Consider the following 13,990-nt stretch of genomic DNA (forward strand, 5'->3'; position numbering starts at 1 on the left):
TTTAGTCTTGCAATCAACGTGTTAAGAGGCCAGCTATAAATGAAAACCACCTTTCAGAACCTTCTTCCCCTGAATACCTACATTTGTCAACAAACATCAGCACCGTTATCCATCCACCCCTTCGATTACTCCAAAAACACACTCCTTGTCCAAAATTGAAACGCAACGCCCCATTATTTCGGTAAACGCGTTTACCGACAACAATTCTACTAACCGTCTCTTTCCACAGCACAATAGTACAGCGGTTGCGCTGGGAACAACACCATAACACGGTGCACGCCGAAACGCGATTCTCGTTCTCGATATTCATTATATTCGGTCAAGGGTTTGACGGAATTATTGCTCGGGGCAAACCGGCATTTATGACGGAACCGGGACAGAACGGGGCCAATGTTTGGCGCGGGAAACTCGAAACTCGCGAAAGCAAGATAAATACGCGTCGACGGCCGCTCCTGGCTAAGGGGATTCGATAGGAAAGCGCCACGGCGGGAAATAATGGAGGGTCAGCTGCGCGGGGCGGATGTCATTACCAGTCGCGGCATAAAAAGCTGTCTCTCGTACAACACCGCGGGTGCAATTAGCACAGCGTCATACAGTGCAATCCCTGTGTCACAACACACGATATTTCCTCGCCGGTTCGCGAGCGCGAAAATTTTATCCGTTTTTTATTGTCACCGCCGGTGAGACGCGGCCGACGCGACGTATCGCTGATCCCGATCCTACGCGTAGGCTGATTCCGACCGACCGTCGAACCGGGATGGGAGGTGGAAAAAAGAAGGAAACGACGCTGAAAAATGGCCTCGACAAAAATAAAAGAGAAGTAAAAAAAAGAATATCTACACACACACGCCGCACCTGCTATTTTGTACGCGATTGAAACTTGACGTGGCGCGATATTTTATGTAACGAGAGGACACGACGATGAAAAATGGATACGAATATACCGGCCATCGTTTCGCGCCGATGATGGATCTTAACGTGCACTTCGCGCGATCGTGTTTCGTGCCGTTTGGGGATCTATAAACAAAGATGAGGGGCGCATTTTAAAATATCGTGATCACGATTTTGAATGTTGAAGAGAATATGTTTGGTTGCGTGCAAGAAGAGTGAATCTCATTATGGTATCAGAAAGAGTTCTGAGGGGAAATCCCCAGAGCGTTGTTATCGCAACCCATGTCACACTACAAAACCAAGACTATACAGGATACTCACGTTACCAGGATTTCTTCTGGTACAAATGCTTATGTCACAGTCGTTCAGTTTCTCGAAAAACCTGTTCTTTTTTTCACTTCCCCTAACAATTCCATCGACCGTCTGGTTCCTCGTATTGTTTCAATTTTGTTTTGATAATATTCGCTTGTTCCCAATCCTGTACAATAATGCGCCATAACGCGTCGGAGAGTATTGTGACGTATTCGTCTTTGTTAACTTCCTCTTCTTCTTTTCCCCCTTTTTTCTTTCGTCTTTTTTTTTTAAATCCATGTTGCTACGCTAGGCACAAAACGTGACCACAGGAACATGAAAGCCTTAATGAGCTCTCTCGCTAACGAGGAACGAGTTTGTTCAGGTGAACATCGTTCCGTCCTCGACGCGCGCTAGACTCGTTGAAAGCAGCTTTTCTCGGATCGGTGTAATTCAGCGTTAACGTGATCACGGCTCACGATATATATGTATGTATATACATATATATACATACACATATATATATTCAGCTAATCGCGTCAGCTTGAATCAATCTCCAATCCGCTTCCGCCACGGACCGACGAAATATTATGTTGCGCAGGAACTACCAGTTCGTTGTACTAATCAGCTTTACTTCGCCGCGGGTTGTCAGTGTATCGCCGTGTAGTCAATTATTGGCTGCTACGCCAAGCTAATGAACACTTGAATATTCAATGATTCGCGGTGGGTCTCCGTATTTCGACTATTCGCAGAAGCGTTGACATCGATCAACCCCAACCTTGCGACACACTTCTGGACGCACTCTTCGTGGATGAAACTTCGAAACATCACTCGAGTGTAGAAACATCGTTCGAATTCACACTCGAGGGTAGAGAATAAACGTCGAGAGACTTGCTTTTTAATTAGCTTCGCTTCATAAAAGTAAAAAATTAATTTTATTAAATTTTGTACAGATTATTGGACGCCGAAAAACTCGACTGCTTCACCCCGAATAAACGTGCACCTTCCTAAAGTTTTCGTCTGGAATTCACGTCACGCGCGCCCACGATAACCACCGTGGAAGATAAAAACTTGAAACTTTTGTTACGGAGTACATCGACGATGGCGATAACAATCGCCTACTCGAAACTTGTGCCCCATCTTTTACACTACAACATCTTTTTCGTACAACGTTGGATACGTGAGAGAAAAAGTTAAATTCGTTACGTGACTACGAGCCTTGTTGGTGATTGTTAAAATTTCTCTAATGAACCAAGTATAATGTAATTATAATTGTAAGAAGAAACCAGAATTCAAGCAGAATATTTAAAGTTGAACCATTTTCAGATTACGTTCGAGTGATATACAGATGCAATTTCTCTCTAAAAAGTTCTCCTAACTCTTTGAGTGTTTACCAGACACAGATAAATAAAGGGTGCGAAGACACTTTCACTAGTTTCGTCACGTACACCCTGGGTTCTCTAGAAGGCTTTTAGTTTCTTAAATTAAGCTCCTTCCAATTAACAGCCACTTCCGTTCGATACTCAGATTAAAACCACGTTCAATCCCCCATTTCAGAAATAAGATTCTAACCCTATTCGGATTATTTACGAATTTATTTTACAGTTTATCCATCGTGGTTTACTTTGCTTCTCTTATACAGGGTGTCCCAAAACTCGGGGAGGAGCCGGAAATAGGGGATAGCTGAGACGATTCTGAACAACAATTTCCTTTGCAAAAATGTCGGATGGGGCTTCGTTAAGGAGATATTAAGAGAAAACCCCGACCAATCAGAGCGCGCGTAGACCGTTGGAGCGGCCGCGGTAGCGATGGCTACGCGCTAGGTCGATGTTTCGATACACGTCGAGTCACTTGTTCGCGTGCAAGCGCGGCCACCAGCGCGTAGCCTACGCTACCGCGGCCGATCGGACGGTCTACGCGCGCTCTGATTGGTCGGGGTTTTCGCTTAATATCTCCTTAACGAAGCCTCATCCGACATTTTTGCAAAGGAAATTGTTGTTCAGAATCGTCTCAGCTACCGTCCATTTCCGGCTCCTCCCCGAGTTTTGGGACACCCTGTATATTTACTCGTGTGTAATCTACATTAAGACTATAATACTAATTAATACGTTTGTCGTAATTTGTAAAAATGCAGTATTACGTTTATTGATTTGTAAATTTTCCAACTATATGTGGTCAGATACTGAATAAATATCCATTTAAGCACCAATTAACAAAGTAAAATTGCAACACCGAAAGTGACTTTTTTTCCCGTGATCCACCTCCTGGGGAGGTGGAGGAAACGAACGCGGATCCTCGTCCACATAAAATCCTTAATAACTTCAAAACTATAACTTGTCGCCCCCAATTGTATGAATAAAAATTAATTGTCTTTTCAAGATCTATAGGAGATACTCATCGGTCCAAAACGGATCCAACGTCATGACCTTTGACCTCTAATTTTCCGAAAACTGGAACTTATCTAACCAAACGGCGAAACATGGGTCAACTGATTTTCGATGAAGAATCATTAAGGTCGAGTGATTGTTCCATCCCTTGAGCTCGAGTTAAAAATAATCTGTATCTCTTAACCGGACTAAAAAGAAAATATTTCTCATTTTCTCTAACGTCTTTTGATGAGACGAGAACAAATTGTAAAATGCAACGAGATAAGATTACACCGGAAGATGCGTCAAAGCATAAGTTTAATCTGTTTGCGGTCCCGAAACTTTCGTCAAACGAGTCTGATTTCATCTTGATGTAGCACCGCTGACGGATATGGAAGACAATAGAGGAACGAAGCGTCGAGAACAGAGGTGGAGCAAGAACAGAGAGCTACGAAGCTTGAGCTATACTCAGCCTGGCGATGTTCTACCACGACTACATTAGAAGGCTTATCCGCTCATTATGCGGCCCGACGATCGCGCTTATACTACAAACCTACGGCCTTTCCGTTAAGCTCACCGTCGCGGGATCAACAAACCCGCGGTTCTTCGTTTCTGAATCCATCGCGATTAACCCGACACGACCCTGAATTATGCACTACACCGTGAAAATTTAATTCACTGTATTAACGGTTCCATATTAACGAACCGAGAATGAACTTTGGTTGCCGACAATAATCCAATTCTAACTATTCTACCGGGCTTCGGTTGTGTTCATACATGTTTACAGTCGAATGTTTTAAAACAAAAGAACTACTCTTTCTTAACATAATAGACTAGAAGTGATTTTTATAAACTTTCTTGAGAAAACTATTTCACATGATTTGCATATGATATACTCTATTATATCTTAGAAATTAATTCTATGCCTCTATATTTAATCATTTATAACTCTAGTGTAATAATAAGCAGATTCTAATCATAAGCAAAGTTAGTCTAATAATAAAGAAATTATAATGGCCATCAGATTGAGACTTAGGTTATAGGAAAATATAGAAATTTTTCTATATTTTTATGTGTATTGAAACTTAATATCTCCGACATAATTAAACATTTATAATGCATATAGTAACGCTCAGTTTTCGATTAAATATTAATAACAATCGCGGTTCAGAATAAGTATTCATTGTACACAGAAGTCGTGAAAAATATCTATCTAAAAATGCTTCTAATGAACTCTAATTTAATTAAATAAAAGAACGATCAAATTTTCCGCGGGGAAATTTTAGGAATTGGTCAGCACCCTCTATCAGGAAAACGTCTAAGTTTCTCCTCGAATAGTTCTTATTTTTACTGCTAGATGGCGCCATTTAAATGGAATTTATGAGGAAGGTTTACCCGTATTATATTTTAATGTAAACTAAACAAAAGTTTTGATTGAATAACAATTTCTGGTATTTATTTTAAACGATCTCTCTTGCTCAATGGATTGACAGAAAGTGTGTTTTAAATATTTGAAAGGCAAACAAAATTAAAATATGTTTCACAAAAGACAATCAAATGAATAACATCGAGTATCATCGAGTTAACAGTTAGTTCTTCTTTATCGACGGTCTTCATAAATCTTCTTATCAACGATGATGAGTGTGTCCACCACAAATTTAGTCATATTATCATACATGTCGAATCCGCAAATCGATCGTAGGTAAAGAAGAATATAATGAAGTGCAAGCGCCATCTACCGGTGTTATACAGAGTCTAGGAGTAAGGCGAAACAAGCACAATAGAAAACGGGAGAACAGTATTTTGTTTTTACATATGATGGTGCTCGCTAGAGCTCCTGGAAACTGTACCGCGGAATTCATTTTTAAATTGAATTTAATTTGCCATTATGAGGGGATTCAGATCCAAACTCTATCGATCCTCAAATCAACCAGCTAAATTCTATATACAAATATAATATTTGTACTTTATTAAAGAAAACAATATCCTGCGGCTTATTTTACTCACTTATGCATACAAAAATCTCTTACCTGTTTCTCTTGTCGTAACCGGAACCACCGCCGCAGATTTAACTTCGTAACTCTGTGATTCGCCACTGCTTTTCACGAACTGCCAATCTTCTCTCAATTTCTTCAGTTTTTCCTGTTGCAAACAGATTTCCGATAGAGACATGAAATTAAACACAAAATTTATCACGAATCTATTAACACTATTTTGTTCGTAAAAATGTGATTTTTTGTAAAAGTTATATAAGTTAAATGTAAGCATATACATATAGCAATATTTGGTACACTTACTTGTAATTCTACAGAAATGGGTTGCTTTGCAGACTCGCATTCTTTCTCCAAATTGGTATAATTCTCCAGTACATCTTTCACTTCCATTTTTCGATCCTCGACTTTGGTCTGTAACAATAATAATAAATAAATTATTTTTGAATACTTTCGTGAAAAATGAATATTGACACACTTACCATAACATTATTAATAACTTCGGTACGCTCTTGTTGAGGTAGTTCTCGAGATATATTTATCCTTGTTCGCATTTCCATAACCCACACCATAACAGCATCCAAAGTACAAATATATTTCTTAAGAGAGGCAAGTTTATTTTCAACATATTCCCGATGATTCGAAAGACTCGAATTGGCCTAAAAATTAATTCGAATAATTTAATTAACTTTGAGTTAATTTTTAATCCTATATATGTTTTATTTTTATTTATGATAAACAAAATTGAAATATTAAATACTTTGTCCATATCAGCAAGGAGTTTATTACATTCATCCTCCCCTGAAGCTACACCACTTTGATTTACTAAATTCTGTAATGCCCGTTTACGCGAAGAGAGTTCTTCTTGTCTCGCCTAAAAACAAAACATTACATATTTATCATTAAAATTATTACGAGACGCAATCGCACGTACGTCATCAATTTACGTTTAATAAGGAAATAAGAGAAAAGTGAGAGTTCAATGCTATTTATGTCTTGGCACAGTTTCGTTTGTGCAGTCATGGCATGGGAAGATATTCTTAGGCTCAATTTCAGTTTATTTAATAACGCAAAGGCGGGCATCGGCCCATGAAATTTAATTTCTGAATAAAAATTCGAATAGAAAGTGTACATGTACGAATTTATTACAAACTGCAATAAGTAACATATCCTATCATCAATAAAACGCTTACAATTAATTGTGTATACTGTGATTAGTGGTGAAAATAAACATTTACACACTTGTGTTGAACAGTGCCCATTGTTTCTAAAAACCAAACGAATTGTTTTCTAAACTCTTCAACTTACTTTGATCAATGACAATCTTATTGACAAGGAAGTTTCATCTGATGGATTTGCTGCTGACACCAACAAGGAATTTATTTGCTCCAAAATATTGTAAGCACTTTCTAATATTCTTCCTTCATTGTTCACTTTCCTCTCCATCGCAAAATTTCTAAAAAAATATAATACATTCGTTACATACACTACAACGAACAAATGAAAGAATATTCTAATATATAGCACTTGTAACTTAAACGAGCTTATCTGAATTTTTAACCATACAGTATACGAAAATGTAAGCTGATTGTATTGTAAAGGGTTAATAAAGCTTTCTTTATTAGACTAGAGGTTATTCTGCGATCGCTACAGCACCAGAGGCAAATCACAACTGAAATAGCTCAATACGCAGAGAAGCTTCACTTTCGGTGTAACGTGTCTATCAAAATTCTCGATCTACTATCTTCAATATTAAAATATAAGATGGCAAAAAATACGGGATAACTTAAATAGTAAAGTATAAAAAATGAAAATTAGTACACACTTTTCTTTCCGTGCATTTAAATCAGTTACGATGTTTTGCCAACGACGCTTTATGGTGTTAACCGTTTCCTTTAGCTCAATCATGTCTTCAGCTTTAGCACGAGATAAAATACTAGCACTCAAAACATTGATATTATTTTTAATTTTTTGCATTCTAGAAATCTCCTGCTCCAGTTCATATATTTTCGTCTTTAATGATTTGGAATAGCCGAGGGAATTTAATTTTTTTAATGCTTCCTCCATTTTATCGAGCCAATCGGAAAAAGATCGACACGTGTGGTACAGTTCTTTCCATTTTTCGTAACTTTTATTCCAACGATTGTATCTTTCCACGTAGCTCTGATTAACATTTATCCATTCATCTCGTAATTTATCACTCAAGCGTCTAATTTGATCGGCTTGTTCTCTTCTTAGCTGAGAAGCGACATTCTCAAAAACAGAATTAATTTCTTCGATGCTTGGTTTAAGAATATTTAAGGCGTTATTAATTTTTTTCAGACATTCTTCTTGGTTCGCAAACATTTCATAATCATCACCGTTCAGTGGTACTGAGTTCAGAGATCTTGTAACAGTCACGACAGCTTCTCTAATCTTATTAACCCTTGTTGTAAATTCTTGCAAATCGATTCCACCTACGTCCTAAAAGCATAAAATTCGAATTTTAAATATTCATCACGATGGTTCATAGCGTAGAACATAACAAAATTTTATGTTTTTAAACATTTCAACTTACCATTTCAACTTTCTTGTCAGTTACATGTTTATCCTTGTCCTTGCTACCACTGTATCTTTTAAATTGTGAACTAACTTCTTGCCACCTACTGTTAATGCTATAACGTACGGTTTCGGAGTATCCAACATTTAGTCTTTTTAACTCGATAGCGAAATCGTTCAGTTTATGAATTTGTTCTTGTTTAGCATCAAATTCTGCTGTGAATGATTCCAATTGTCCTTCGTAATTGTTAACTTGCTCCAGTTTTAATGGCACGTCTCTAAACCAGTCTTCGAAGTCCGCTATTATGTTATTATATTGCCGTAGTATTTCTTCGCCTCGTTGCGCTTGTATTCGTCTAGTTTCGATCTCTGACATTACTTGGTGCCACTTACTTCTCAATTTATCCTGATGTTCGTTTTTTATCTTTTCAGCTCTACCGGGGTCAGACATATCCACTGTCATAACTAGACCGTCACCTTTACTGATCAAAGCTGCTGCATCTGGAGCAAGAATACTAACTTCTTCCTCGAGTACCTGAAATGTCAAACGAATAATACATTTTGTATAAAATCAACATTACTTACAGGTTTATTTAAAAAAATGATAATACGCATACAAACCTCCAAACGCTTCGTAGGATCTTTTTCATTACTAATGCTACTGATGCTCATTAACATAACATCCATCCTGTGTAACATTAATTGAGCAGATTGTTCAAATTCCAAAATACATTTTTCCAAGCCCGTTCTAGATAAACTCGTTGCACTTTTAAAAGGTCTCTTATCGCCCGAAACCTTTACATCGGCTTTTTGCTGCAATTCCTGTGATAATCTTTCTGCCTGTATCTATGCACAACAAAATTATAAAAAAAAAAAACTCCCTAACACGCCAAGTAATTCGTATATATTAACCTTCACCTATCGTTATGTATCCACAAAACTTTGAACTCGTAATTGTTACTGTCGCGATTGTTTTAAAGATATTATTAATGACATTTTACATAAATTATGAATGTTACGATGGCAAGGCTGATGCCATTAGAATTACCTTGTCCAAGAGGTGCTCAACATGCTCCCCTAAATTCGGATCTTCGCCTTCCGAGCTGGAACTTCCAACGTCAATTTCTGTGTCATCGGAGAAAATTAAAATATCGTCGGTTTCTTTATCGCTTCCGTAAAAGCTTTCGCAATCTTCTAAGGTATCGTCCTTCGATATACTTCGTGCACGTTTAAATAACAAAGCTCTTGTACTTCTATCACAGTCTACATTTTCATTCTCGCTAGACCGTGATTTAGGAAATTCGGTGTCTTTTACGGACGTTAACCATTTATCATTAGTATGCTCTTTCTCCGTTTGATTGTGACTGACCGACGGGGTAAGAGAAATATCAGTGACGGTGGTTGTTACACTTTTCTTTGAGTTCGTTCCGCTATCCTCGAGAATAAGATACTCAGCAATGCTGTCTTTATCCTTCAATGGGGAGACTGTGATTTTATCAGATCTATTTATTTTGCAAGATAATTGTGCATTCGTTGAAATGGATTCATGAATTCGTATCGTATTGTCTTCTATCATCAACGAACTACTGCTCGATATTTGATGATCCGATTGAACAGCATCGGTATCTAATTTAAGAGTTAGTTTCTTCATATTTTTCGCAGAGTATGGATCTACCGACTTGTTTTTCTTTAAAATTGGAATCAGCTCTCTTTTCTTGTTAATTACTTGATTCCCCCCGATCGCGCTACAAATTTTACCCCTAACTTCCTTGTCTTCTGTATCAGTGTCGACTGATTCCGGTTCCGTCTCTGTATCCTCGACGATCTCTACTCTCTCAACGACTTGTGGCATTAATCCTACGCTGACATTCGCACTTGGCAGTATTACATGGTCCTCGGGCGATGCAATTGATTTTATTATTTCCATTTCTTTCACTTCTACGATACGAAAAGGATTCGTTTGCATGCTGTTCGGATCGTATGATTTCGACTCTGTCGTAACCAACGTGTTGGAAGAAACTTGAGAAAACAAGGTGCTATTTTTCGTTAAGAAGAATTCTTCGTCAGCCATGGATACGTCCGTGTCGGGAGATGACGATGGCGATTCATCGTCGATACGAACGACTTGCGGTTGAGACGTTTGAACCACGTCCGGTACCGAACTCATGTCTAACTTCCGTCTAACGGTTCTACTAACATCTACAATTTTGGTCTTTACTTTTTCAGATTTTACGAGAGATTTCCGACTTCGATGAACGATATCGATCGGCGTACTTTTCGGTGTACTCGTTACGTTACTTTGATTATCATCAAATGCAGGATTAAGATATCCTATTCCGTATATTTCCTCATTCTCATCTATCAGTTTATTTTCTTTTTTAACTAGCTTCAACGAAGTTTGTTCCGGCTGTCTAGACGACTTAACGCGTCCATAATTGTCTCTCCCCTTAGTTTCTCCCACCTTACTTTTTATTAATAAATTGTCTGTGATTTTGTGGATCCATTCCTGTGAAAATATGATAGGTAACAGAATATTCATGGACAGGCAACAGTTAATTGAAAGAGCATGTTAATAGTGACAATATCAAGCATGGCCAAATGAAAGTGACAATGCATTTCATTGTGCAAACAAAGCTTTTTCTTTGCGTGTATCCATCACCAATACGAAAACTTGGAGCACAGTTTTATTCATTCCTTATTGCTTTTCTTGGAAATCACGTTCAGACTTCTCTATGAAATTTTATACAAGGGGAGAGACAATGTCGATAAATAATCGATAACAATGTTTTCCATCCACCAAAGATGATATCGGCTTTTTTTTTCACTAATGATGACAGTATTATTTACATAGCTAGAGACACCTCTTGGACAAAATACTTCACATAATTCGCTAATACGTATCAATGTAACTTACACGTAATCGACAGTGAAGTGTTAACTATATACATAATGATGATCAAACTTAAGTTGTGTAATTAAATATAATCGATGTATGTACAACCGAGGAAAGTATGTCACCATACAAATTTAGGTAATTTACTTTAATCGTAAATTAATAATTAACGATAAAAAGATTATAAAACAAGAAATAACTAGACAACTGGTAATGTGTAAAATATAAAAATACAACGAAATATTACGTATGAATAGAAACGGTTTTCTTTTAGACGAGATATACGTAATGGTACTATAAAGCACAAGCATTACATATACCAAATGTTAAGATAAGAACAAGCAATACAAGCGATGAGAAAATAAGCAATGGATGATACTTAAACTTATTACACAACTTACCTGTATTCTGCTGGATATTTCTTCCCATTTCTCGCAAACTTCCGCTACTTTAGGGTAGTAGGTATAACGTTGCAACTGATTGACTTTCGGTTTTGTTTCAATCATTTCGCTTTGAACAGCCTAGAAGTAAACAAAAAAAAAGAATTTTTTCAGATCATCGTCGGAACGTGAGTTATAACCGATCTAATTACCTTGCATTGCTCGAAATGATTTTCCGTCAACTGATCGATCGGTACGGTATCCAATTTATTCAGTTTCTCTTCGACTTGTGAAAGCCACGCATTTATTTCATCAACATTGGGTTCCTCCTGAAAATAAGCACGTGCGTTTGTTCGATCTATCGCAACTAATTTCGTCATATTAAATATTTACCTCTGCGGAACAACAAAGTCTTAATCTCCTTTCTGTATTTGCTAATCTAGTAACAACATCTGACAACTTCTCTTTAAGTTGCTCCAAATACATAGGATCGCAAAGCTTGGAAAAATCTTCTTGGGATTTTAACAACTTATCTTTTACGACATTTAATCGTGGAATTACCTCTGTCAGAGTTTCCTATTCGAGCAGTTATAAATATTTACTTTCGCAATTTAATAATTATTTACTAAAGAACGTTTTCACAGTCCTGTAATGTAATATACTTACTCGTACATAAATCGCATTAACTGGTAGATCAGGCATATTCTTCTGTGTATCTAATTCTTTATTAATACTATCTATGGACATATTAATGTACGACATATTTTTATACATATCACGCGATAAATCTAACGCAGATTCTAGGGCTGATTTTGATTCAGTTATATGCAATCCCAGCTACAATAAAAAGAATAAAACAAAATAACAGCTTAACATCGTTATACTTACAATTAGTAATCATCTGTATGTACGATTATAAATAATTTGCAATAGTAAATTGCGTATACATGTTAATAATGTATATATATTATTACCTTATTATACAATTCCTTCAACATGTCAATTTTTCTGGAAAACTTCTCTGGTTCGAGAACACTTTTGTCCTCGACTAACTTTCTGCCCGTTACGATAATATTTTCTATCTCACCTTTGATTTCACTTAATGTTTGATAAAAACGCTGCAAAGTGTAATCGTCCGTAAATTCCTTCGTAATTTACGACTTCACAAAACAGAGGATAGGATTTAAAATAATAAATTACCAGACAATGTTTGAGTTGACCTTCAATGGCTTCTGGATCCTCCGACGACAATTCCAATAAACAAGTTGCTTCTTCTATTCCTCGAAGCTCTCGTAAAGCCCTGGATAATCTTGGCTCCAAATTCGTTGGACACCGAAAACGTTGAAATTTCTTTTGAACCTCGGAAAACTTTTCTTCTATAAGAGACAACTGTTCTTGCAATCTGATCGCAGCTTCCTGCTTTCCAGATGCTTTATACGCCTCAATTTGCATTGCCATTTCTTGCAGCGTTAATCGTTGATGTTCCATTTCTTCCATTAATTTCTGAGTCACAAACATGTACAATTACGATTGTCGTAAAATTTATATCTATATCTGTGTCTATCTATCTGTTTCTAGCTTGTTAATTACAATAATAAAAATCATAAAACTGTAGGATCGTCATTAATTTCAAGTAATGCTTACATATAGTGTACGAGTAACATTCTGCAAAAGTGAAACATTCTCTTTGCCATGCTTTTTCATAACAATGCTTTATGTACAATATTCATTAATGTAGAGGGATACAATTAACAAATGTATTAATTTACACTTTCGAGTACTCGTTTACATGAATCGTGTAATTCCTCGGTCTAAACATTTAATAAAAGAGCAACAAAAATTTGACTAACAGACCTGATAATCATGAGGCAAATCATCAGCAGTAAGGTCACAGTCAAGACGTGCAGTTAGTACAGAATCTATTTGCGTTAAGGAGTGTTGAAGAGCAAGGATGCGTCCTTCTGACTGTTGTGCTTGCTTCACCGATCCTTCCAGCAGCTTGGCTCGCTGCCCAGCCTACTCAAAATATAATACTAATTTTCTGCATAATTTTATTAAAGCTATCCTATTGCATATACCGTTGTTTCGTATTCGATCAAATCGATATTGTTAAATGTATAGTTAAATGAGAAAACCCCTAAAAATACTTGGAAATATCTCGAGTCATTTTTAAAAACGAATATAAACGATATTAGATCTTTATTGTAGCGTTACAGTTTAGTATAAGCGATATAATAAATCACAAAATGACAATGATAAAGATATCATAAGGGCAACAGCTATTTTTTAACGCAGAATAAAATGACTTCGTCTGCGTTTATCTTGACAAATGTTCGAGAATTCTTTAGTAGTAGTGCATGCAGTTAAGAAAAAGTATAATTCTTTATGTTACACACAAAATTCAGAGAAGAAAATCATTGCCGTAAGCGTCTTGAATGTGCAGATTGTATAATAAATAGATTGACAATTGACATAACGCGCATACCTGGTTATTTAAACTTTCCCAACGATTTGTCAAGCTCTCAACATCTGTTTGTATAGATTGTGTCATGATGTTACTTTCGATCAACTGTTTACCAATTTCCTGTATTTTTTCGAGCCTTAACTCTGGATGATTTCGTATATAATTCTCCAAATCCT

General features: G+C 36.8%; 1 protein-coding gene across 9 annotated transcripts in view; it reads right to left on the reverse strand.

Moving 5' to 3' along the window:
• The window catches only part of LOC128891333 (dystrophin, isoforms A/C/F/G/H-like), a 567,969-nt gene that overhangs the window by 519,010 nt on the left and 34,969 nt on the right, over window positions 1-13,990 (reverse strand). For 6 of the 9 annotated variants that reach the window (XM_054150727.1, XM_054150728.1, XM_054150733.1 and 3 more), the window contains 17 exons: window positions 13,836-13,988; window positions 13,205-13,366; window positions 12,551-12,853; window positions 12,325-12,468; window positions 12,017-12,187; window positions 11,744-11,926; window positions 11,563-11,679; window positions 11,372-11,491; window positions 9,126-10,583; window positions 8,699-8,923; window positions 8,097-8,612; window positions 7,365-8,002; window positions 6,848-6,995; window positions 6,300-6,413; window positions 6,022-6,198; window positions 5,846-5,953; window positions 5,579-5,690 (listed from right to left, as the gene is read on the reverse strand). In XM_054150727.1, the coding sequence (XP_054006702.1) occupies window positions 5,579-5,690; window positions 5,846-5,953; window positions 6,022-6,198; window positions 6,300-6,413; window positions 6,848-6,995; window positions 7,365-8,002; window positions 8,097-8,612; window positions 8,699-8,923; window positions 9,126-10,583; window positions 11,372-11,491; window positions 11,563-11,679; window positions 11,744-11,926; window positions 12,017-12,187; window positions 12,325-12,468; window positions 12,551-12,853; window positions 13,205-13,366; window positions 13,836-13,988 (4,849 nt within the window). The remainder of the gene's footprint in view (window positions 1-5,578; window positions 5,691-5,845; window positions 5,954-6,021; window positions 6,199-6,299; window positions 6,414-6,847; window positions 6,996-7,364; window positions 8,003-8,096; window positions 8,613-8,698; window positions 8,924-9,125; window positions 10,584-11,371; window positions 11,492-11,562; window positions 11,680-11,743; window positions 11,927-12,016; window positions 12,188-12,324; window positions 12,469-12,550; window positions 12,854-13,204; window positions 13,367-13,835; window positions 13,989-13,990) is intronic. The other 3 variants (XM_054150734.1, XM_054150735.1, XM_054150736.1) reach the window with 3 other exon arrangements.

The sequence above is a fragment of the Hylaeus anthracinus genome, unplaced genomic scaffold (assembly GCF_026225885.1).
Source record: "Hylaeus anthracinus isolate JK02 unplaced genomic scaffold, UHH_iyHylAnth1.0_haploid 12001, whole genome shotgun sequence".
In the NCBI taxonomy this organism is placed as follows: Eukaryota; Metazoa; Arthropoda; class Insecta; order Hymenoptera; family Colletidae; genus Hylaeus; species Hylaeus anthracinus.